We start from the raw sequence: 24,686 nt of genomic DNA, 5'->3' as shown, positions 1-24,686 counted from the left end.
TACTTACCACTTCGAGTTTGTATTTCTGGGTTTTTCTCTGACATGTAACAGTATTTTCTGTTTTATGGAAGCAAACTGGCTGGAAAGGAGAAAGGAAACACGCCCGAGATTAAGGCAGCCTTATCTCATTTCCGAGATTACCACTTTATTCGAAAAGGCCCCCGGTTCCTGAGGGTTCTGGCCTCAGCACACAGCCTGTGGTATAGACATAGGGGTCTTTTATGTGGGAGTCATTCTCTTTGCTGACTTGTACCCACATCTTTAACTGTGGTGTTAGATAAGACCCTTGAGAGTCCCTTGGGCTGAAAGGAGATCCGACCAGTCCATCCTAAAGGAAATCAGTCCTGATTTCACTTTCACTTTCAAGCTTTAAAGAAGCATTATTTGGGCCTTAAACTGATACTTTCACCCTCCATATCAGTTGGGTTAATGGACATAACCCCAAATTAGATGAAAAGTGAAAGTGAAGTCGCTCAGTCATGTCTGACTCTTTGAGACCCTATGGACTGTAGCCCACCAGTCTCCTCCATCCATGAGATTCTCCAGGCAGAAGATTGGAATGGGTTGCCATTTCCTTCTCCAGGGGAATCTTCCCGACTCAGGGATCGAACCCTGGTCTCCAGCATTGTAGGCAGACACTTTATCATCTGAGCCACTAGGGGAGTCCAAATTAGATGAACAGGAGTTGAAAAAGAGGACCGATATGAGGACCACAGTGCAAGAGTCTTGAAATGAAAAGGACAGAGTGGAATAGCCAGTGATGGGCGACCTGCATTTCATCTTAAACGCCCCCGGATGAAGTGGACAAACCAAAACTGCACGTAAAAATCTCCAGAGGCCAGGCTGCCTACTGTTCATTGTCTTACAGCACACGTCAGCGCCAGGTGAGAAATGACCATTTATCTCAGACTCAGAATGTCAGGCACCCCAAGGCAGAGCTAGTGATCATTAACGCAAGGCTACGGTGCTCAGTAGTGGGAAAGGGACGATCCCCTGGAGGAGGGCATGGCAACCTGCTCCAGTATTCTCACCAAGAGAATGCCCACGGACAGAGGAGCCTGGCAGGGGTGACAGTCCCTGGGGTCACAGAGAGTTCAACAGCACTGAAGCCACGTGGCACGCAGGCAGAGGAAAGGCACCATGCTCATATTACAAGGAGAGGTGAGTGACGAGCTGCAAGATTAAGGTGGTCCCTTTCCACTCATGCCCTGAAGCTGGTTCCAGAAATCAGGGCAGAGAGCCTCCTGGTCATTGACAAAGGAGTTCCTGGGGAGCCTGGGGCCCCCAACCTAGGCCTGCCTCTACCCAGAGGCTCTTACCTTCAGAAAGCAAGCTCAAGGCCTCATCGGAAGTGTGCGCGCCGCCTGGCAGCTCCTTCTTGGGAGCGGGGCCTTCCCCGGGCTCGTGGGGGCCCCCGGGGGATGGGGGAGCCCCCTCGGTGGCCGAGGTGGTCATCGAGTCCCACTGGATCTCCTTGCTGGGACCTGGAAGTGTCAGGCGGCAGCCCGTCCAGCCGTAGAAGGCCAGGGACAAGAGGAAACCTTGGGCTGGATTCAGGATCCCCTGGAAGGGAGGAGGAAGAGACAGCATATAAGTCAGGGTGCTGACGGGCCTCGGGGCTCATGGGGGTCACTTCGGTCCACAGGGCTGGCCTCAGCTGGGGCACGTCCTGTTGGCTAGTCTGGGGCAAGAGAGAGATTGGCTTGGAGGTGCTGGGCCTTCAGAGGTGCGTGGGGGACACAGGAGACAAGCGGGGTGGAGAGGAAGGTCGCGGGCATCACCCCAGCGATGTGGGGTGTCTAGAACACTTGATATTTATGGACAGTGTTCCAAGGGATACCTCCAACTCTGTGGCTTTCTCACTTTGCAACATTTCTTCCAGAGAAATTCCCAGATATTCTTAGTCTGCCTGAAAAGTTTGAGACACTTGCCAAACTGACTTAACCAGAGTCACATGCGTTTAATAATGATGCTAACACTGAACGTACAAGCACTTAATTGAGGACACGGTGTGCCTCTCCACTTGTTTACTTGCTAAGTGGCTTCCAACTCTTTGCAAGTCCATGGACCGGAGCCCGACCAGGCGTCTCTGCCCGTGGGATTCTCCAGGCAAGAATATTGGAGTGGATTGCCAGGCCCTCCTCCAGGGGATCTTCCTGACTCAGGGATCAAACTGGGGTCTCCTTCATTGGCAGGTGGATTCTCTTACTGCTGAGCCACCAGGGAAACCCAGGCACCTCTCCACTAACAGCTCCTGTATGGAGTTTTTGTAGTGGAGACACAATATACTGGAAACATCGAGAACAATGTATCCGTAAGCTTTCCACCTGATTATGGTGGTGAGTTTCTAGGCAATATTGTTGCCTACATGTGTGATTAGGTGGTTGAAATGAGTATAATCTCTACATCCTGCATTTTTCACTTATGAGATTTCAGAATTGTTATATTTTACTTTATCATTTTCAACATCTGCATGCCATTCCATCAAGATCAAAGACAGTGATTTACTTAACCATTCCCTTTTATTAAAAAAAAAAATGTGGGTTGTCTACAATGCTTTATATTTATGGATAGTGTTCCAAGGAATACCTCCAACTCTGTGGCGTTTTCAGTCTGAAACATTTCTTCCAGATAAATTCCCAGATATGTTTAGTCAGCCTGAAGGGTTCGAGACACTTGCCAAACTGACTTACCAGAGTCAGATCCATTTAATAATGATGCCAACACTAAATGCACAAGCTGGCTCATGGACCACAGCCAGATAAGGGGGCCCCCGCAACCTCTTCAACTCACTGCATATTTAAGTAACACATAGATCATACTTCTCAGTGGTTTTTATCCTGTCTGGGTTTTTTTCTTCTTCTTTAGGAAGTACATTTAAAATCAAGATTGACCTACCATCATGAACCACGTGGTCTTGGCTGCATTTCTGACCTGTTTCAAAGAGCTGCTGTTGATATCTGCTTGCATTTCAAGATAGAACAAAAGGCTTTCGTTGATGACATTTGAGAACCAGCTGTGAGACAGAAAATGGGCCACAGGTAAACAGAACATGCAATATTATTCTTTTTTTTTTTTTGCTTATTTTTAATGGGAGGATAATTGCTTCACAACATCATTTTTTATCAATGCCAGAGGTCAGGGGACATGTCTGCACCCATGACTGTTGAGTCACTCCATCATGTCTAACTCTTTGCGACCCCAATGGACTGTAGCCCACCAGGCTCCTCTGTCCGTGGGATTTCCCAGGCAAGAATATTGGAGTGGGTTGCCATTTCTTCCTCCAGGGGATCTTCCCAACTTAGGGATCGAACCCACACCTCCGGTATTGCAGGCAGATTTTTTTATCCACTGAGCCACCTGAGAAGCCCCAGGGAACATGTCTCCCAAGACCTAGAAGTCTGGGAGGGGTGACCAAATAGCTGCAGGAGAATTAGACGAGAATTAGATGTCAGAGATGGCATCCCCCTCAGCCAAAAGCAGAGACCAAGAGACCCTCCCAATGGTCACAATCAACACCATGTCGGGTGGAAGGTTCTAGCACACGTCAAATAGCCCAGAAGTCATTCTTCCTTTGATGAGCAAGCTGACGTCTTAATGGAGACCAACACGAACCTTGATGTTTTACGTCGGAAATTTCTGACGTTAGTGTCTGCAGGTCAGTGAAGTTGGAAATGGCAGGCTCGGGGTATTTTTAGAGGGAGGTAACTCACGGCTCTCCCAGGAGAATGTCCAAACCAGCCTCCTCCCATCAGATAAATTATTAACCACCAACGTGTGCCCTGTCTTGCAAAGCACTCTGTCGCTGCAGCAAAGGGCTTTCTGATTTGGTGCTCGTCACAGGTCTATTTGCACAGAGCAAACCCACCTGAAATGCTGGGGCAGACTGCCTGTGGGGGACAGGGTAGGCCCACTGAGGAGATGAAGACTGCTCTATACCCTTCTTGGTTTTTAGTTGTTTTTTGGCCGTGCCACACAGCTTTCAGGATCTTAGTTTCCCGAACCAGAGATGGAACTCTTGCCCCATGCAATGGGAGCTTAGAGGCCTAACCACTGGACTCCCTGGGGAGTCATGGTTTCTGTCCTTGTTGCCCTGAGCTGTGAGTCATCACACAGACACGGGCCATTGCCCCTGTGTCTCATCAGACACAGGAATCCTGCTGTCAAGGCAAATGCAGGGACTTCCCTAGCCGTCCCAGCGGTCAGAACACGGTACTCTCAGTGCAAGGGATGAGGGTTCAATCCCTGGCCGGGGAAGTAAGATCCCACCTGCCTCACACTGCAGCAACGACCAAAAAAATTAATTAACTAAAAAATGAAACCAAGATGGATGCAAAAATAAAAGATGGATTTAGAAGGCATGATGAAGCATTTGATTCGAATGTTGACCCCCGGCAATGGGACAATACTCTGGAGGCAAGTGGTTGGGATGTGACCACATTAAAGTGAGGATTTTCTGTTCTTCGGGATTCTCTATAATTTGAGTGGACGTGAATTTCTTTCCAGAAGGTTACGGCTGTAGACTGGCCTTCCTGTCTGGACAGCGTTGCCTCCAGGGCCATCTGGACAAGCCTCAGAAGGTTTTGTCTCCCAAGACTCTGCCTCTGGAACTCAGGTCACACTTGGGGAGGCATCTTACAAGTGGTTTGCATTTCACCTCCCAGTGACAGTTTAAAGAAACAGAAACACATTACCAAACGATGAAAACCAGCATTATTTTGAAGAATCGGGTCTTGATCATGGCTCCCATGCGTCTCTCGTTCTCCGTGTAAATGCCTTGTCTTCCCTTCAGTAAGGAGGCCACTGTGGAGAGCAGAGGGGAATGGTGTGTGATGTTCATGATTTGCAAAGGCCAGCAAACCCGATGGGACCCCGCAAGTCACCCTGGAGAGCAGGAGGCAAGATACCAGCCACGCCTCTCTCACCACTGCATGGGGCGGGGCGGGGCACTTCTGAGACACTCGGGGGGAATACATAGCTTTTAAAGGTTTACTTTGAAGTCTTTGTGGCTTCCCTGATAGCTCAGGTGGTAAAGAATCCACCTGCAATGCAGGAGACCCCAGTTCGATTCCTGGGTCGGGAAGAGCCCCTGGAGAAGGGAGAGGCTACCCACTCCAGGATTCTGGGGTTTCTCTGGTGGGCTCAGCTGGTAAAGAATTTGCCTGCAGTGTGGGAGACATGGGTTCAATCCCTGGGCTTGGGAAGATCCCCCTGGAGAAGGGAGAGGCTACCCACTCCAGGATTCTGGCCTGGAGAATTCCTTGGACTTTATGGTCCGTGGGTTCACAATGAGTTGGACATGACTGAGCAACTTTCACTTTCACTTTTGAAATCGTTTAGATTTATACAAGATATAAAGAGATAGCAGAGTCCCCATATAGCTATACCCAGCTGCCCCCAGTGTTAGCGTCTTCCACAACCACACGTTGGTCAGCATGAAGAACACAATGCTGGTACAGTGCTGCTAACTACACCCCCAATTTTATCTGGATTTTATTCATTCAGGAACTGTATTTTTAACAGGTTATACTCTTTATCTTTATAATAAAAATTATTTTATAAATATAAAATATAAATATAAAAAATTATTTTTATTATAAGAATAATTCACTAGGGGACTTGTCTGGTGGTTATAAGATTCCATGCGTCCAACACGGAGGGTGAAGGTTCGATCTCTGATCAGGGAACTATAATGCCCCATGCTGAAAAGTGTAGCCAAAAAATTTAAAAATAATAATAATTTATCCTTGATTTCTTTCTTTCTTTGGCCAAGACTCTCTGCACATGGGATCTTAGTTCCCCAACGAGGGATTAAACCCAGGCCCCCGTGCAGTGAAAGCATGTGGGTCTCATACTTGCTATTTTAAAATGTTGAAAGAGTTAGCATTCCTCCTTTAGACAAGTTGAAAAATATAAAAAAAGTTTAGAAAAAATTAATAACCTATCATCCCCCCAAAGACAACTATTAGCATCTTACTATATCTCTTTCCAGTGTTTTTTTCTACACTTTCTTTTCCTTTATTTGATGTAATTGAATCACTATTTTTTAATCACTATGTTTTAATGCAGTAGTTTTAAAAAAGCTGTATTTGGCTCAGACAGTAAAAGCATCTGCCTAAAATGCAGGAGACCAGGGTTCAATCCCTGGGTTGGGAAGATCCCCTGAAGAAGGAAATATCAACCCACTACAGTACTCTTGGCTGGAAAATTCCATGGATGGAGAAGTCTGGTAGGCTACAACCCATGGGGTAACAAAGAGTCAGACACGACTGAGCGACTTCACTTTCTTTCTTTCTAATACACTACGGGGGTTGTGTGTTTTTCAATTTTTCTTGCAGTAGAGTTGATTTCCAAAGTTGTGTTAGTGACAGTTGTACACACACTGGTTTTCAACGCAGATATGAAGAGAGAGATCCAAAGAGCCTTGGTGATGTCTCCCTAAGTAGCAGAGCATATCGCTTAAAGTTCTGCAATCCAGTCGATCCTCCAGTGACCTTTCTGCGGAGGTGTGTTTCTTTATTCTGATTCTGCCCGTGAGGGACCCACAGGGCAAGAGGGGGCTGGAGACTTGCCCCAGGGCTCGTCTCCTCAAGGATGGGGTAGGGGGCTGGAATGCAGTCCCCCTCCTCTGGGTCTGCTGACTCACCTTCTTGCCCAGATCTTTGTGGTGCCTCTGACTCATGTCCTGTGGGCCCCTTCCTGCTTCCTGCCCAGCTGGGAGAAGACACGGGCCCAGACAACACGGGGATAGCCCTGTCCATCTCCACCCCTCGCCAACGGCTGACCTTTCCTTTCCTCTCCTGTTCCCATCTCCCCCTCCACCAGGTTTCAAGGACACTGGGTCTTTGGGGCACGCCAAGGACAGACCCAGGGTGAGTCCAGGTAGAAGGGAAAAGTCCACAGGTCCCTGAGCCGTGCGCTAACGGATGCTGGCAAAGACTTCGTCTAGCCTGTGACTGAGTAGGCTTGCTCCCTGTCACTGATGTAAGCCCACTCACTCTCTCCAACTCTATACTGCTAGTCTCTGCGGGATGACAGATGAGGTCAGGGACCCAAGACCTGGGGCTCATCCCCGTGGCCTCATCCCCAGGGAAGCTTCCCTGCCCTTTACCTGCAGTTACTGTCTTTCGGAATAGGATGGGGTTGCCCACGAGGACCAGTAGCAGCGGCAAGTACGTGGTGATGTAGTGAGGGATGGCGTGCTCCAGGCCCCTCTCGCACCTGGTGGGGGGTGGGGGGAGAGAAAAGCAGAGGCATTCCCCCACAATGAGGCGTTACCTGAAATAACCCGCTGCTTTATCTGAAAGCCGAGATAAGAGGACCCAAGAGCAAAGGGAAACGCAGAGATCACCTCTGGCTGCAGGAAGGAAACCTGACTCATCTCCTCCTGTCTGTGGACAAGAAGTCAGTCACAGAAGGAGAAGGAGGCTCAATCACAGTTCTGTCTTGTCTCAGAAAGTGGGCCGCTTTTCAGGTTGCCCACTGGAAAAAAAGTAAAGACAGGAGAAGATGGGATGGTGGATGCCCACCCCCACCACAACGCCTCTGTGGGACCCCTGCAAAGAAAACACACACAGTTCAAGCAAGACAAAGGTACTCAACAGACTAGTTAGGTCTCAGCACTTTACTACGTGCTAGGCCTGGCTGACATCATCAATAAGATCCAAGCTCTGCCCTCGGACAACTGAAAACACCCGAGCTTCCTATTTCTCAGGACACTTGTCCTCAAGGTGACCCATAATCATTTTGGCGGTTCTTTGCAGAAAGAACGACAGGAATGTCTACTGATGGGTTGGGAGACTCATCCGTCAGCAACAGGACATGGTGGTGTGCCACACACAGCTACGTTACCACGGCTGGGAGTGTCACTGCACAAATGCGTAATGCAGAGAAAGTGGGAAAGGGGGAGAGGGCATCCAAAGGAGAAGTTGCTCAGGTCCGACCCCAGATGAGGGGGAAAACCAGAGGAAGGCGCAGCCCTGGAGGCCCGGGAGGACGGCATGATAAAGATGCCGCTGCTTTCATCAGTATGGAGTGCGCACGCCAGAGATGAAAGTGGCAGGAGAATGCAAGAAACCAGGCGTGAACAATGCAGTGCCCACCTTTTGTTGCCCTAAGGATGGAAATACCATGTGAACATGGTGCGTTCTTTTTTAAATGAAGCTTTCTTCTTCAGCTGTGAAAGCTAAACCATGGTCTACAAGGGCTTGAGGGGAGAAAGGGAAACAGGAGGAACAAAAGATGAGATTCGAATGATGAGGGACAGATGAGTGAGGGTGGGAGCCTGCACAGTGCTCTGAGGATGCAAATGATGAAGGGTGGAGAGATGGAGGGTGGAGAGATGGAGGGTGGAGAGATGAGAGGAGGGTGCAGAGGAGATGATGGGATGGTGGAGGGTGGACACGATGGGGGATGGAGATGATAGAGGGTGATGATGATGGAGGGTAATGATGAAATTAAAAGACTTACTCCTTGGAAGAAAAGTTATGACCAACCTAGACAGCATATTCAAAAGCAGAGACATTACTTTGCCAACAAAGGTCCGTCTAGTCAAGGCTATGGTTTTTCCAGTGGTCATATATGGATGTGAGAGTTGGACTGTGAAGAAAGCTGAGCACCAAAGAATTGATGCTTTTGAACTGTGGTGTTGGAGAAGACGCTTGAGAGTTCCTTGGATGGCAAGGAGATCCAACCAGTCCATTCTGAAGGAGATCAGCCCTGGGTGTTCTTTGGAAGGAATGATGCTGAAGCTGAAACTCCAGTACTTTGGCCACCTCATGGGAAGAGTTGACTCATTGGAAAAGATTCTGATGCTGGGAGGGATTGCGGGCAGGAGGAGAAGGGGATGACAAAGAATGAGAGGGCTGGATGGCATCACCGACTTGATGGACGTGAGTTTCAGTAAACTCCGGGAGTTGGCGATGGACAGGGAGACCTGGCGTGCTGCGATTCATGGGGTCGCAAAGAATTGGACATGACTGAGTGACTGAACTGGAATGAACTGAATGATGATGGAAGATGAGATGATGGAGGGTGAAATGATGGGATGATGGAATCTGGACAGGATGGAGAGTGGAGGTGATGTAGGATTAGATGATGAAGGTTACAGAAGATGGGATGGTAGAAGGAGAGAGGACTGATGGAAGGTGGAAATGATGGAGGGCATTTTGAAAAGACCCTGATGCTGGGAAAGATTGAGGGCAGGAGGAGAAAGGGACAGAGGATGAGATGGTTGGATGGCATCACCGACTTGATGGACATGAGTTTGGGTAGATTCCGGGAGTTGGTGATGGACAGGGAGGCCTGGTGTACTGCAATTCATGGGGTCACAAAGAGTCAGACACGACTGAGCGACTGAACTGAAAGATGATGGAAGGCTGTGATGGTGGAAGATGAGATGATGGAGGCGGGAGATGATGGGATAATGGAGATGATGAGATAAAGGAGGTCAGAGATTATGGAGGGTGGACACAATAGGTGGTGGAGGTAATTATGGACGAGATGATGGAGGTTAGAGACACGTGATGATGGAAGTTGGAGATCACGGAGGGTGGAGATGACGGAGGCTGAAGATGATGGGATGATGGGATGGAAATGTTGGAGGCTGGGGATGAGGCAGGGGGAAGATGTTGGAGGATGAGATGATGCAGGGTGGGCCTGATGGGATGATGGAAGGTGGAGATGATGGAGAGTGAAGATGATGGAATGTGGTGATGGTGGAGGGGAGAAGATGGAGTTAGACAAGATGGGATGACGGAAGGTGGAGATGATGGCATGGTGGAGGGCAGACTGATGGGTGGTGGAGATGGTGGAGGGTGGACAGGAGGCAGATGAGATGATGGTGGCTGGAGACTATGGAGGATGGAGGTAATGGAGGGTGGTTCTGTCGGAGGATGAAAATGATGGATGGTGGAGATGATGGGGGGGGGGATGATGGGATGGTGGAAGGTGGAGATGATGAAAGATGAGATGGTGGAAGGTGGAGATGATGAAAGATGAGATGATGGAAGGTGGAGATGATGAAAGATGAGATGATGGAAGGTGGAGATGATGAAAGATGAGATGGTGGAAGGTGGAGATGATGGAGAGTAGAGATGGTGGAACACAAGACGAGATGATGGAAGTTAGAGAAGACAGGATGATGGAAGTTGCAGATGATGATGCTTGCAGGTGGTGTATGTTGCAGATGTTGAGGGTGGGGATAATATAGGGTACAGATGTTGGAGGGTGGGGATGATATAGGGTACAGATGTTGGAGGACGAGATGGTGGCCTGTGAGATGATGGAAGACGGCCGTGATGGCATGATGGTGGGTAGAGATGATGGAGGTTGGAGGTGATGCATGTTGGAGATGATAGACGGTGGGGATAATATAGGGTACAGATGTTGCAGGATGAGATGATGCAGAGTTAAAATGCTTCAGGGAGAGGCCTTGTGTTAATCTTGGAGCAACTGGGCTCAAATAAAACAGCCCCAGGATCCCACAGGGTGGAGGTGAGTGATAAAGATTCTCTTTCCGATTAAGTGCATCCCTCTGTAACAGCTGCTAACTCTGTCTTGGTCCTTTTAAGGCTCCTGGGGAGAGCAGATTATTTTGAGGGGTCTACACAGAGCCCTGAAGTAGTCACAGTTGACAAGGCAATAGGACTGTGGAGACATTTGAGTGAGCAGCTGCAAGAAATTAAGAAAGATGGGGAGAAACAGTCTACACCACAGGTCAGCAATTTTTTTCTCTAAAGGAACAGATAGGAAATATTTTAGGCTTTAGAACCTACTAGTAGATTTGAGATAAAGCAGCCATACACAATACATACACAAATGGGTACGGCTGTGTGCCAATAAAACTTTATTTACAAAAGCAGGCAAAGGGCCCGATCTGTATTAAGGGCCTGATCTGTATTAAGGGCTGTGCTGTACTGATCCTTGGGTCTGTGCTGTGCTGTGCTTATTCACTCAGTTGTGTCCAACTCTTTGTGACCCCATGGACTATAGCCCACCAGGCTCCTCTATCCATGGGATTCTCCAGGCAAGAATACTGGAGTGGGTTGCCATGCCCTCCTCCAGGGGATCTTCCCAACTCAGGAATTGAACCCAGGTCTCCCGCATTGCAGGCGGATTTTTTACTGTCTGAACCACCAGGGAAGTCCAAGAATACTGGAGTGGGTAGCCTATCCCTTCTCTGGGGGAACTTCCCAACCCAGGAATTGAACTGGAGTCTCCTGCATTGCAGGCAGACTCTTTACCAGCTGAGCTACCCAGAAAGCCCCTCCCTGGGTCTACACCATCTTAAAATCACCAAGAGACCGTGTTCAACCTGTGATTTTCAGTTTTCCATTAAAATGTAGACTATATCTCCTTAGAGGGACCTTGAGGTTTTACAAATGGTAAAGGGCAGGGGCTCAGACTCACAGAAATGCCTGAGACAGTTTCAGAGGCCACATCTTCCAGTGTGTGTTCAGAAGAGCACAGGATGGAGACATGAAAAAAAGGTGTAGGCAGCAGAGGCTGAAAATGAGCTATTCTAAAAGCAACCCTTTGAGTCTCCCAGACATCTGGAACTCAGCCCTGGGATGTTCAACTCACCTGCATGCCCAGAGGAAGCTGGTTTGAAGGATAAAAAAAAAAAATCAAGAGCGGATAGAAGGGAGCCATGCCCATCACAGATATCTAGGGAGAAGAGATGCACCCCCAGCTCTGATGGTGCCTCTGAGGTTGTTTTTTTGTTTGTTTGTTTAAACACAGCCCTCAGTACAGATCCAGCCCTCCGCCTGCTTTTATCAATAAAGTTTTACTGGCACACAGCCATGCCCACTTGTGTGTGTATTATCTATCGCTGCTTTACCCATTAGCGCTGAGTAGTGAAAGTCACATAACGTCAAACTCACCATTCTACAGTGAACAAGTCAGCGGCTTTTAGGACATCCACGGTGCTGTGCAAGCCCCACCTCAAGCTCTGTATCCACGCTGGGCACAGCACTGACCCAACACACACGTGACGGGCAGGAGCAGGGGACCCTGGCTGGCTCAAGGAGCCAGGCAGATGCTTGCAGCTGCACGGATCCTGGACGAAGGCCCGCCCACCCATGTGGGGTCAGCACCCAGGCACGTCCTGCAGGAGGACGCCCCACGGGGGTTGGGCATCGGGGGGAGCCCCGGCTCACCTGGCCACGGAGGGATAGTACAGCATCAGGGCACCCTCCACGCTCAGCAGGGCGGCCAGGCCCCAGGTCATCAGGTGGTACAGCAGGATTGTGCTGGGGGAGGGAGGATACAGGTCCAGAACCTCAGGTCCAGCACCTGCCCGGCCTCGCACTCTGCGAGCAGCGGTAAAACACACACAGAGCAGACTCTCAGCAAACAGCCCCCTGATTGTGCCTCTGAGGTTGTTTCGTTTGTCTATTAACAGCCCTCAGCACAGATCCGGCCCTCCGCCTGCTTTTGTAAATAAAGTTTTATTGGCACACAGCTGTGCCCACTAGTGTATGTGTTGTGTATGGCTGGTTCACCCCTTAGTGCTGAGTAGTGAAAGCCACGTAACATCAAAGTCACCATTCTACAGTGAACAACTCAGCGGCATTTAGGACATCCACAGTGCCATGCAAGCCCCACCTCAGGCCAGTTTCAAAACATGTTCATCCCCCTAAAAGGACACCCACACCCATTCGGGGGTCTCTCCCCATCACACCTGCACCCCCAGCCCCTGGCAACCACTCAGCTACCACCTCTCTCTATGGATTCGCCTATTCTGGACATTTCATCCAAGTGGAAGTGTAAAAAGTGTGGCCTTCTGTGTCTGGTTTGTTTCCCTTAACCTAAGGCTTTCAGGGTCCGTCTAGGCAAAGCTATGGTGTTTCCAATAGTTATGTATAGATGTGAGAGTCGGACTATAAAGAAAGCTGAGTGCTGAAGAATTGATGCTTTGGAACTGTGGCACTGGAGAAGACTCTTGGGAGTCCCTTGGACTGCAAGCAGAACCAACCAGTTCATCCTAAAGGAAATCAGTCCTGAATATCCTTTGGAAGGACTGATACTGAAGCTGAAACTCCAATCCTTTGGCCACCTGATGCGAACAGTTGACTCATTAGAAAAGACCCTGATGCTGGGAAAGATTGAGGGCAGGAGGAGAAGGGGACGATAGAGGATGAGATTGCTGGATGGCATCACCGACTCAATGGACATGAGTTTGAGTAAGCTCTGGGAGTTGGTGATGAACAGGGAGGCCTGGCGTGCTGTAGTCCGTGGGGTCACAAAGTGTCGGACACGACTGAGCGACTGAACTGAACTGAAGGCTTTCAAGACTGACAGGAGGGACAGACATTTCAGGTGCACAGCAAGAACACCTTGCCGTTTTGATTGTGCCTTCTTCCTTTTGTACAAATGAGCTGGCATAATTCCTCCTAGGGACCTCGCTCCCCCAGTAGCAAGGGGTTCCCAGCCTCCGTCCTTCCTGAGGTCATCTCGGTACCTAACGTGCAAGGGCCTTAATGCTCAGTCCAAACCACAAGGAAGGTCTCTGAGAAATGGGTGGCCATCTGACATTCCAGGAGAGCAGGGAAACTTCCCATCTCTCTCCACTGCCACTCTTGATCATTCCTGGCAGAGTTGATACTCTTACCACCCCCATCCTTACATCCTTAACCATCCCCATCCTTCATCTCTGTACACCCACACACGCCACCCTGTCCCCCCGAAGGAGCAGAGGCAGTAAGCCTTGCAGGTGATCCAGAGAGGTTCAGAAACTTGCCAACAGTCACTCAGTGACTGAGGTGCGTGAGTGAAGGTCAGGAACTTGAACCTACTGGGGCCAAGGCACTAACCACTGTGTAATTCCTCCTAGACAGCCCCCTCTCCAGCTCCAGAATTCTTGGGCTCTGTACTTAGCATAACACATCCATACATACTTCTTAGAACTTCTTCCTATACCTTTAGATACCATCAGAATCATGCCAACCCTTTTTCAGTATCTGTCCAGTTCCAAATATGAAATTTACTGAATTACTTATTTCCACGGTTTTAAAATCCTCAGTTTTGGGGGGAAGGAGCACCTGGAAAATATTTTGCTATTTTTCTTTATATATATGTATATATAGTTGACTTACAATGTTTCAGGTGTCCAGCAAGAATACCTTGCTGTTTTGATTGTGCCTTCTGCCTTTTATACAAAAACGAGCTGGCATTAGATGTTTCTTGGTGGAGTGCCCACTGAGAGGTTCTGACGGACTGTGTCTCAGTTCAGTTCAGTCGCTCAGTCATGTGCAACTCTGTGATTCCGTGGACTGCAACATGCCAGGCCTCCCTGTCCATCACCAACCCCCGGAGTTGACTCAAACTCATGTCCTTTCAGTCAGTGATGCCATCCAACCATCTCATCGTCTGTCGTCCCCTTCTCCTCCTGCCCTCAATCTTTTCCAGCATCAGGGTCTTTTCCAATGAGTCAGTTGTTCACATCAGGTGCCCAAAGGATTGGAGTTTCAGCTTCAACATCAGTTCTTCCAATGAATATTCAGGACCGATCTCCTTTAGGATGGACTGGTTGGATCTCCCTGAGGTCCAAGGGACTCTCAGGAGTCTTCTCCAAGACCACAGTTCAAAAGCATCAATTCCTTGGCACTCAGCTTTCTTTATAGTCCAACTCTCACATCCATACATGACTACTGGGAAAACCATAGCCTTGATTAGATAGACCTTTGCTGGCAAAGTAACGTCTTTGCTTTTTAATGTGCTATCTAGGTTGGTCCTAACTTTTCTCCTGAGAAGTAAGTGTCTTTTAATTTCATGGCTGCAGTCACCATCTGCGGTGATTTTGGAGCCCCCCAAAAAAGAATGTCTGCCACTGTTTCCACTGTTTCCCCATCTATTTCCCATAAAGTGATGGGACCGGATGCCATGATCTCAGTTTTCTGAATGTTGAGCTTTAAGCCAACTTTTTTGCTCTCCTCTTTCACTTTCCGTGTCTACCCTACAGAAATAAGAGTGCTCGTGGCCTCTCCAACCTTCCCCTTGGGCAACGAGCTAGGGCAGAAGACCCTGGCCGCTCGCCCTGCATACCTCTGTCCAGCCGACCTCTGGATCACCAGGTAGGCGTCCACCGCGTAGCAGAACCACCACCAGAAGCAGGCGCTGTACAGCAGCTGGACCCAGAGCTATAATCAGAAAAACAGCATCCCAGCCCCAGGGTGCAGGCTACGGGTGGCCCCGCCCCACCCCTGATGTCATCCCAGCCCCTGGGGGCGGGCTCCAGGTGGCCCTGCCTCCTCCCCTGACGCCATCATGTGTCCCTGAAAGCCCTCCGCAGACACGTGGCCACCCTTGGAAGCCCAGGCTGGGATGTGGCCTTGGCTCCCCCGTCTGCTCAGCTGGACTGGTCCAGCTAGCCCCGCCTGGTGCTCACACATGTAGGCAGAGAGATGAAGAGCTCAGAGACGAAAGGCCTGGCCTGGCACTTTGAAACAGACACCCTTCTGCTGAGGACGAAAGAAGAGGATGCGCAGGAAGGACCTTCCCAGAGAAGCAAGGCAGGGACGTGCTGCAATGCTAAGTCCTTTCCATGGTGTCTGTCTCTTTGCGACCCTATGGACTGTAGCCCCTCAGGGTCCTCTGTTCATGGGATTCTCCAGGCAAAATTACTGGAGTGGGTTGCCATTTCCTCCTCCAGGGGATCTTCCCAACCCAGGGATCGAACCCGCATCTCCTACATTAGCAGGCGAGTTCTTCACCTGTGAGCCACCTGGGACGCTCCAGAGACCCCTGGAGGGTTTGTTAAATCACAAACAGGCCCCCTTCCACAGGGTCCCTGGTCAGTGGGGTAAGGGTGGGGGTCTCTGAGCTTTTCTAAAAACTGCACTGGGTTGGTGGGAAGGTCAGGACCATACTTTTGAGGACTCAGTGTAACAGAGGGGAGTGAAGGGGTGGGGAGGGGGGCCAGGGGAGCCACACTTACTGCACTCCCCATGCAGAAGACGGCTGGCCACACATCTGTCCTGTTCACGGCGGAGATGTCATCCACGAAACTCGGAAACCCTAACCACACTGCAGATCGGACCACGATACCTAAGGGACAACCAGGTGATAATGCTTTCTTTGTATCTGCTCCTGACTCGGACCTAAAGGGGACCTGGTGACTGTAAAAATGATGGATGGACAAATGGACACATGGACAGGTGAAAGGATGGATGGATAGGAGATAGGGAGGGAGAGAGAAAGACGAGAGGGAGGCAGAGATGATGGGTGCAGGAGAGACAGGGGGAAGAAAAAAGACTCAGAAGATAAGGATTATGGTTGCAGGCAATCCCAGGCGCTTTGATTTCCACTTCCACTGACATCAGCTACAGTCACGTTCCTTACTTTGCTTGTTCGTTTATTTGCCTCTAAGAAGCAACTGTTTCTTGGCTGTATTTTTAGTGTCCAGCTTAACTAGTCCTTGTGTGGAAAGAAAAAAAAAAAAAAGAACGACTGAAAAGAAGCACATTCTTTCTTTTTAAATTTTTTAAAAAGGATGTATTGATTTATTTTATTGATTGGTCTTTGTTGCTGCTAACAGGACTTTCTCCAGGTGCAGCGAGCAGGGGCACTACTCTTGGGCTTCTCGTCTCTGTGGCTTTCCTTGTTGTGGAGAACCAGCTCCAGGGTATCTGGGCTCCAGCAGTTTCATCACCTGGGCTCAGCAGTCATGGCTCGTGGGCTCACTAGTTGTGGAGCATGAGCTTAGTCGCTCCATGCCATGTGCGATCTTCCCCGACCAGGGATGGAACTCACGTGCCCTGCATTGCAAGGTGGATTCTCAACCACCAGACCACCAGCGAAGTCCCGAAAAAGCTTATTCTGAAGTTGTGGAAGAGAGTTCTTCCGTTCTTTTTAAAAATAAAAAACAAAAATTGAAGATTTTCACAAGTTAGCTCTTGGTAATCTACTTCTGACATTTATTATTTGTGAGTTTTCCTTGCTCTTAGGTCCAGATATCTAATTTGCCTATAATCAGTATCCACACTCGAGGGTTGTGAGGTTTGTGATAACGTCTGTTTGAGTGTACACTGTACAACGCCAAATGCTCAAGGGGAAATGAACAGCACAGACTTGGATACTAGCATGATGTGTATAGTTGGCATACAAACATATGCTTCAAATTAGGCAACCTAATATACACTGTCCTACACCACCGAAGGGAATTATGCACACTAAAATCCTAAAGATGTCGCCTCTCATTCTTAAGCGCAAATAACAGGAATAATGTTTTATTCGAATCAGTGCTTTGTTGTTTTCACTATAGAGATCTGCTTTGAGCTCAGTAAACACCATATGATTATATTTTTGCGTGTACATGAGGTGATGGGTGTTTAGGAAACATTTTGTGGTAAATGTGAGTCATTGTCCTGGATATCTAAATGTTTCCCAGTGCTGTATGTCAGTGAAGTCTCAGTAAAACTGGGGTGGGACTTCCCTGGTGGCCTAGTGGCTAGGATTCTGTGCTTTCACCCCCATGGCCCAGGTTCAATCGCTGGTCAGGGAATTGGGGTCCCACAAGCTGTGCAATTTGTCCAGCGGAAAGAAAAAGATTTAAAAAAATCCTGGGGGGGAGAAAAACCCACACTCCATGTGATAGCATCTGTATTTCTTCCTGTCTTTATTTTGGCTGTACTTCGTCTTCGCAGGCTTTCTCTAGTTTCAGAGAGGGGGGCTACTCTTCACTGTGGTATGTGGACTTCTCTTCACCGGGGCATCTCTAGGAGCGCAGGCTCTAGGTGGGTAGTGGGCTTCAGAAGTTGTGGACCCCGGTCTCTACAGCATAGGCTCAGCAATTGTGGCTCACAGACTCTGGAGTATGCAGGAGCCTCCCGGACCGGGGATCGAACCTGCATCCCCTGCACTGGCAGGCGGGTCCTTTACCACCGGTCCACCAGGGATGCGTTGGCATCTGTGCTTGTTATTTTTCAGCGAGGAGGTCTGGACACCCCCCGCCTTGCCCTGACTCCTGCTTCTGTTCACTTGCCCACAGTGCCATGTACCTTCCTTCGAAAGGTGAAAGGATGTACCAATCTTATTTCCTGACCCCTCAAAAGATGTTTGGCTGCAACTCTATCTCCAGATAACTGTTAAGATGCTTCCCCCAAATGCTTCAGCAGAATCAGGGAGAAAACCAATTTTTAAAAATTTAATTATCCTGCACCACACTCGCTTTGTTGCTAACAGAAAGAGATGTATTCCTTCCTGTCTTACTCCAGTCTGAAAAACTGACTACAAGTTCCATAGCATGTGTCTGGAGTCAAGATTCTTGAGCGTCTCCAAGCACAAAACAGCAAGAGAAACAGGGGAGCCAACCCCTGGGACACATCCACCAGCTATCTGGTCAAGGTGGGCTAGAAGCTGCTGCTACACCCTCAGGACACGAGGTGGAAGCCATTCAAATACCATCAGAGCCTCTCTTTCAAGAGTACATGATTCCAACATGGCCAGCACCGGTCAGCACTCACAGAACATCAACGCCCTTTGGATCCTGATTTGAACAAACTGAAAACCGGCGTGTATGACATGCCTGAACATGCAGTGGTGACATGAAGGAAATGGTTTTCCTTATTTTTTAGGTGGTAGTGATATCAGTGTGATATATATATATATATATATATATATATAAAATTACATATTATAATGATACTATATTAAATATACACTTAATATAACATATTGGGCTTCCCTGATGGCTCAGAGGGTAAAGCATCTGCCTGTGATGCAGGAGACCTGGGTTTGATCCCTGAAGAAGAAAATGGAAACCCATTCCAGTACACTTGCCTGGAAAATTCCATGGATGGAGGAGCCTGGTAGGCTACAGTTCATGGGGTTGCAAAGAGTTGCACATGACTGAGCGATTTCACTTCACTAATATAACATATTAAATGTATTATATATTGTAATATAGAAAATATCGTAACATACAATATATGGCTTCCCTGGTGGCTCAGATAGTAAAGAATCCTTCTGCAATGCAGGAGACCCAGGTTTGATCCCTGGGTTGGGAAGATCCCTAGAGAAGGGAATGGCAACCCACTCCAGTATTATTGCGTGGAGAATCCCATGGACAGAGGAGCCTGGCGGGCTACAGTCCATGGGCTGCAAAGAGTCAGACGTGAGCGAGCGACTAACACACTCACACATGTAGTATACAGTATCTTACAATAGACATGTTATATAATTATGTATATGGTTATATACATATATATGCTGAATACTTCTCCAGATACATCTGAGATTTGTGTGGATGAAACGACATAAATTCTTGGATCTGCTTCAAATTAATTCAATGGGGAGTGGGGTACAGGGATGAAGTATAGAGGAGGCTAGGTGATGAGAACAGGGGGCTTATTATATAGTCTCTCTACATTTGCATATATTTAATAAAGTCCAAAATAAAAAGTTAAAAGGTTAGCAGTATTGAGCTTAGAGTTTGTAAAACATGCCATGCTAGAGTTGAAAGCAGGGGTCAGTAAAGTTTCTGTAATGGATCAGAGAGAAAATAGTTTAGGGTCTGTGGCCCACACTTTCTCTATGCAACACCCACTTCTGCCCTCGTGGGGGAACAGGGTGGGCGGAAGACGTTGCCCCAACAGTGCACAAGTGCAGGGCACGGCTGTATCCCCATCAGACTCCACTTACGGACGCTGGCATTCACCTTTCACAGAATGCTTACATGTCTGAAATACTGTTGTTCTGTAGATTTTCTTAAAAGTATTCATTTACTTGGCTGGGCCGGGTCTTAGCTGCGGCATGTGAGATTTGTTCCCTGACCAGGGATCGAATCTGGGTCTCCTGCATAGGGAGCGCAGAGTTTGAGTCACTGGACCACCAGGGAAGCCCCTGTTCTGTAGATTTTTAAGCTTTGAGTGTTAAGTCAGCTTTTTCACTCTCCCCTTAGAAAGGGAGAAAGGGAAGTTGCTTCGTTCCGTCCGACTCTCTGTGACCCCATGGACTGTAGCCCACAAGGCTCCTCTATCCATGGAATTTTCCAGGCAAGAGTACTGGAATGGGTTGCCATTTCCTTCTCCAGGGGATCTTCCCGACCCAGGGATCAAACCTGGGTCTCTCACCTTGTAGGCAGATGCTTTACTGTCTGAGCCACCAGGGAAGTCCCTGTAGATTTTTAAAACACACTTTAACGTGTAAAAACATTTTTAACTCATGGGCCGTACATAGAAAAGCAGGCTGGATTTAGCCTAGAGACTACAAGTTTGCACACCTGTGACAGAAAACCCAAACTTAGATAAAAAAGGAAATGAAAATTTTATCGTATATATGGAGTTTTCTTCCTGATTCTGCTAAATTGGTTTGGAAACAACTGCATGTGTGCAAGCACAGGCTTGATAATATTAACTCTTAGTCTCTCATTGGTGGAACGATCATGGAACCATTGTATTTTCTGGGTTTTCCTTCACAGCACTGCCTAAAGCCTCCCTAGTATGAGCAGTAAGGAATACACCAAAGTGTTAAAAAAAGAAAAAAAGAAGTCCCTGGAAGCAACTTTTACCCATCTTGTATTGTAGAATCCACTCGTTCTCCTGTAGTGTCCCTGGGTAGCCGTCTCTGGATCAGTCCTCCCATCCGCGGGCCAGGCACTCTCAACCACGCACAAGCAGTACCCATTCCCCGGGGCGGGCATCCTCATTTGCACACGGAGGGGACCCCACCCACCTGCTGGGCGCCCTCAACCACTCACAGACGGGTCCGCCACACGCGGGCCTGGCATTCTCACCCGTATATTGAGGGTCCCCCAGTCCCGGAGACCAGGCGCGCTCAATTCTGCAAGGAGTGGTCCCCATCCGCGGTACATACATCCTGAACCATGCACACGACTTCCGGAACGGGTGTCCTTCCTGCACACGAAGGGTTCCCCAATCGAGGGCCATGTTCCCTCAGCTCCCAAGAAGGGGGTCCCCACTCTTGGGCCCCGCGGCCTCCACTGGGCATGGAGGGGTTCCCACCGCGGGCCGTCTGCCCTCATTCGCGTAAGGAGAGGTCCCCATTCGCTGGCCGCGCCCTCAACGGCACACAGAGCCCTGACCTGAGGTGCGCGTGCCCGGAAAAACGCACAGACAGCTCTCTGCTCGGGGGCCAGGTGTCCCCAACCGCGCACGCAGTAGTCCCTGCCACTGGGCTGTGCGCCCTTAACCGCAGACAGAGGCGTCCCCACTCGCGAGCAGCGCGCTCTCAAGCACACACGGAGGTATCCCCACTAGAGGGCCGCGGGCCTCAGCTGGGCATGGAGGGATCCTGACACGTACTATCCTTTCCACGCGCGCCCTGGAAAACGCACAGATGGGTCCCAGCTCGCGGCCTGATGTCCTCACCTGCACACGAAAGGCTTCCCACCCACAGGCCTGTGTGCCTTCAACCGCGCATGCAGTGGTCCCCACCACAAGGCTGTGTGCCTTCAACCATTCACCCAGTGGTTCCCACTCGCAGGCCATGAGCCCACAAGCACACAGAGAGGGTTCCCACTCACCGGCCACACACCATCAACCACGCACGGATGGGTCCTCAAGGCTGTAGGCGTGCCCTCAACTGCACACCAAGGGTTCCCCACCTATGGGCAGTGTGCCCTCAACCCCGCATGGAGTGGTCCTCACCACAAGGCTGTGTGCCCTCCATGCCCATGAAGGGCCCACTCATGGGACGTGCGGCTCTACGGTGAGGACCCCTCCGTGTGAGGGTGAGGACGCCTGGCCCGCGAGTAGGGACCCATCTGTGCGTTTCCTAGGGCGCACGCACCGTGGGTGCGGGCCCCTCCGTGTCCAGTTGAGGGCCCGCGGCCAGCGAGTGGGGATCTTTCTGTGTGTGCTTGAAGGCAAGCTGTCCACGAGTGGGGACCCCTTCGTGTGCAGTGAGAGGTCCCCACTCGCAGACCCCTGGGCCGTGTGTCTTCAACCGCTCATACAGTGGTTCCCACCCGCAGTCCATGCGCCCTCAACTATGCACGGAGTGGTCCCCACTCGTCTGCAGCGCGCCCTCAAGCACACACGGAATGGGCCTCATGGGCTGGGCGTCCTCACCGCACATGGAGGGGATCCCACCAGCGGGCCATGCGCGTTCAACTGCATCCAGAGGAGTCCCCACTCCTGGGCCCTCAACTGGGCATGGAAGGATCCCCACCACAGAATGCGCGCCCTCAACTGTGCACCAAGGACCCCACCCGTGGGCCATGCACCCTCAACCACGCACGGAGTGGTAGTCCTCACCACAAGGCTGTGCGCCCTCAACTCCCATGAAGGGCGTCCCCACTCGCCGGCCGTGCGCTCTAAATTGGGCACAGAGAGGTCCCCACTCGTGGGCCATGGGCCTTCAAATGGGCATGGAGGGGTTCCCACCCCGGGCCGTGTGCCTTCAACTGCGCACACAGTGGTCCCCACCTGCGGGCCGTGCACCCTCAACTGCGCACGGAGGGGTCCCCACTCGCGGACAGCGTGCCTTCAAGCACACACGGAAAGATCCCCACTCGCGGGCCGCGGGCCCTCAACTGGGCACGGAGGGGTCCGCACCCGCGGTGCGTGTGCCCTAGGAAACGCACAGACGGGTCCCTACTCGCGGGCCAGGCGTCCTCACCCTCACACGGAGGGGTCCTCACCGTAGAGCCGCGCGTCCTCAACCGCGCAGGCAGTGGTCCCCACCTACGACGGGCCGTGCGCCCTCGACTCCCACGAAGGAGTCCCCAGTGGCGGGCCGCACCCCGTCAACCTCGCACAGAGGCCCACCCGCGGGGCTCTCAACCGCGCACGTAGGCGCGCCCTGAAAAAACGCACAGACGTGTCTCTACTTGGGGGCCGGGCGTCCTCACCCACAAACTGAGGGAGCCCTACTCGCGGGCCGCGCGCGCTCAACTGCGCACGGAGCGGTCCCCACCTTTGAGCTGCACGCCCTCAATGGCGCACTCAGTGGTCCCCACCTACGACGGGCCGTGCGTCCACAGCTCCCACGAAGGGGTCCCCACTGGCGGGCCGCACCCCGTCAACCTCCCACAGAGGACCACCCGTGGGCCGCGGGCTCTCAACCGCGCACCTAGGCGCGCCCTGAAAAAACGCACAGACGCGCCCCTACTTAGGAGCCCAACGTCTTCACCCACAGGCTGCGCGCACTCAACTGCGCCCGGAGAGGTCTCTGCGCGGGCCCTGAACCACGCACGGAAGGGTCCCCGGCCGTGCGCCCTCACCTCCCAAGAAAAGGTCCGCACTCGCGGACCGGGCGCCCTCACTCGCACGCTGACGGGTTCCCCACCCCCGCACCAAGCCCGCGCGGGTCGCGCGCTCACCCAAGCAGCCGAGCAGGTCGCAAGCGGTGGCGGCGCGCACGATGCGCACGGAGGCGGGGCCGCGGGCCGAGGTCGCTGGCGAGGCCGAGGCGATCCCGGGGCCCGCGGGCAGGCGCCCGGGCCGCAGCTGCAGGAGGCCGAGCGCCAGGCGGAGCGCGCCGCTGCCCAGGCACAGCCCGTGGAAGGCACGCGGCTGGAAGCCCAGCGCGAGCTGCGTGGCGGCGTCCCGCGTGGGGCAGCAGAAGGTGCCCAGTCGCGGAGAGGCCATGGGTCGTGCTGGGGACGCGCGCGGCTCGGGTCTGCCTGGCGGCCTGAGTCATGTGCTTGGCGCGGGGGCCGCGGGGAGGGGGCGTCATGTGCCCTGGGCCTCCCCGCAGCCCCCGCCCGCTCCCCGCCCCGCGCTGGCAGAAGAGGCGCCAGGCTCGGTGAGGGCAGCGCGGAACGCCACGAGGCCTCACGAGGGTGATGCTTGGTAGCGAGGAGGAGGGGTGGAGGCAGAGAGCTCAGGGTCGGGAAGTCCGCTCTCTCGCCCGTCAGCAGGCCTTCCCGGGGGGCGGGGGAGGTTAATTACCCAGAACCCGGAGCCCTCAACAGTGCTGTCTCATCTTAACTCATCTCCCCCAGAAAGCACGCGCTCTTGGCCAGGTTTGAGCAGTCTGAGTCTCTGACCTCCTTCATTTTGATCCGTTGCCAGTTCATAAACAGTGACCCTGCCGTGATTAGCATGAAAATACTTCTTTTCTATGGCCCCTCTCCACAACGGATATCACCCCACAGAGCTAGGACTTTCGCTTGAAATCAACAAACCTTTGAAGAAAGGGGAAACTCTTTTGCCAAACTGGACACACACACACACACACACACACACACACACACACACACACACACACAAAGTTTTGCATCTTCAGATCCACTCCATTTTTACTCAGCTCAATAATGTAGGGTTAGATTTTTGACATTGTATATTAGCTTTCAAGAGTAACTCTCTTTAGGAAAAAAAAAAAAAGTTTAAGTTTATTCAGATTTTCTTAAAGTATGTTAGTCCCTCATTCGTGTTCGAGTCTTTGCGACCCCGTGGACTGTAGCCCACCAGGTTCCTCTGTCCATGGGACTCTCCAGGCAAAAATACTGGAGTGGGTTGCCATGCCCTCCTCCAGGGGATCTTCTGGACGCAGGGATTGAGCCCAGGTCTCCTTCATTGCAAATGGATTCTTTACCAAGTTAGCCACCAGGGAAGCCCATCTGCTTTAATTTTTAGAGGAGCTGCATTAAACATTGACAATCATGCTGAATTCTATACGCATAAAAGTTTCAAAATTATATTAGTACTATTGGTAATATACTGAGTGGACTTAAAAAAAAAAAAACTCTTCAAGTTGAAAATGTGAGAGCCTCATCT

The 24,686-nt window shown here is 50.9% G+C and overlaps 1 protein-coding gene across 1 annotated transcript in view; it reads right to left on the bottom strand.

Annotated features, from left to right (window-relative positions):
• GPR143 (G protein-coupled receptor 143) overlaps positions 1-23,555 on the bottom strand; it is a 30,244-nt gene extending 6,689 nt beyond the window's left edge. Inside the window, exons 1-8 of the mRNA XM_068963332.1 lie at positions 23,288-23,555; positions 15,941-16,050; positions 15,049-15,143; positions 12,162-12,254; positions 7,112-7,221; positions 4,695-4,803; positions 2,899-3,016; positions 1,320-1,563 (exon numbers count right to left, since the gene is read on the bottom strand). Coding sequence (XP_068819433.1) covers positions 1,320-1,563; positions 2,899-3,016; positions 4,695-4,803; positions 7,112-7,221; positions 12,162-12,254; positions 15,049-15,143; positions 15,941-16,050; positions 23,288-23,555 — 1,147 coding nt within the window. The remainder of the gene's footprint in view (positions 1-1,319; positions 1,564-2,898; positions 3,017-4,694; positions 4,804-7,111; positions 7,222-12,161; positions 12,255-15,048; positions 15,144-15,940; positions 16,051-23,287) is intronic.
• Positions 23,556-24,686: the final 1,131 nt, after the last annotated feature.

The sequence above is a fragment of the Capricornis sumatraensis genome, chromosome X, assembly GCF_032405125.1.
Source record: "Capricornis sumatraensis isolate serow.1 chromosome X, serow.2, whole genome shotgun sequence".
Classification (NCBI taxonomy): domain Eukaryota; kingdom Metazoa; phylum Chordata; class Mammalia; order Artiodactyla; family Bovidae; genus Capricornis; species Capricornis sumatraensis.
The sequence above is the reverse complement of the archived record's forward strand: the minus strand, read 5'-3'. Positions and strand labels throughout refer to the sequence as shown.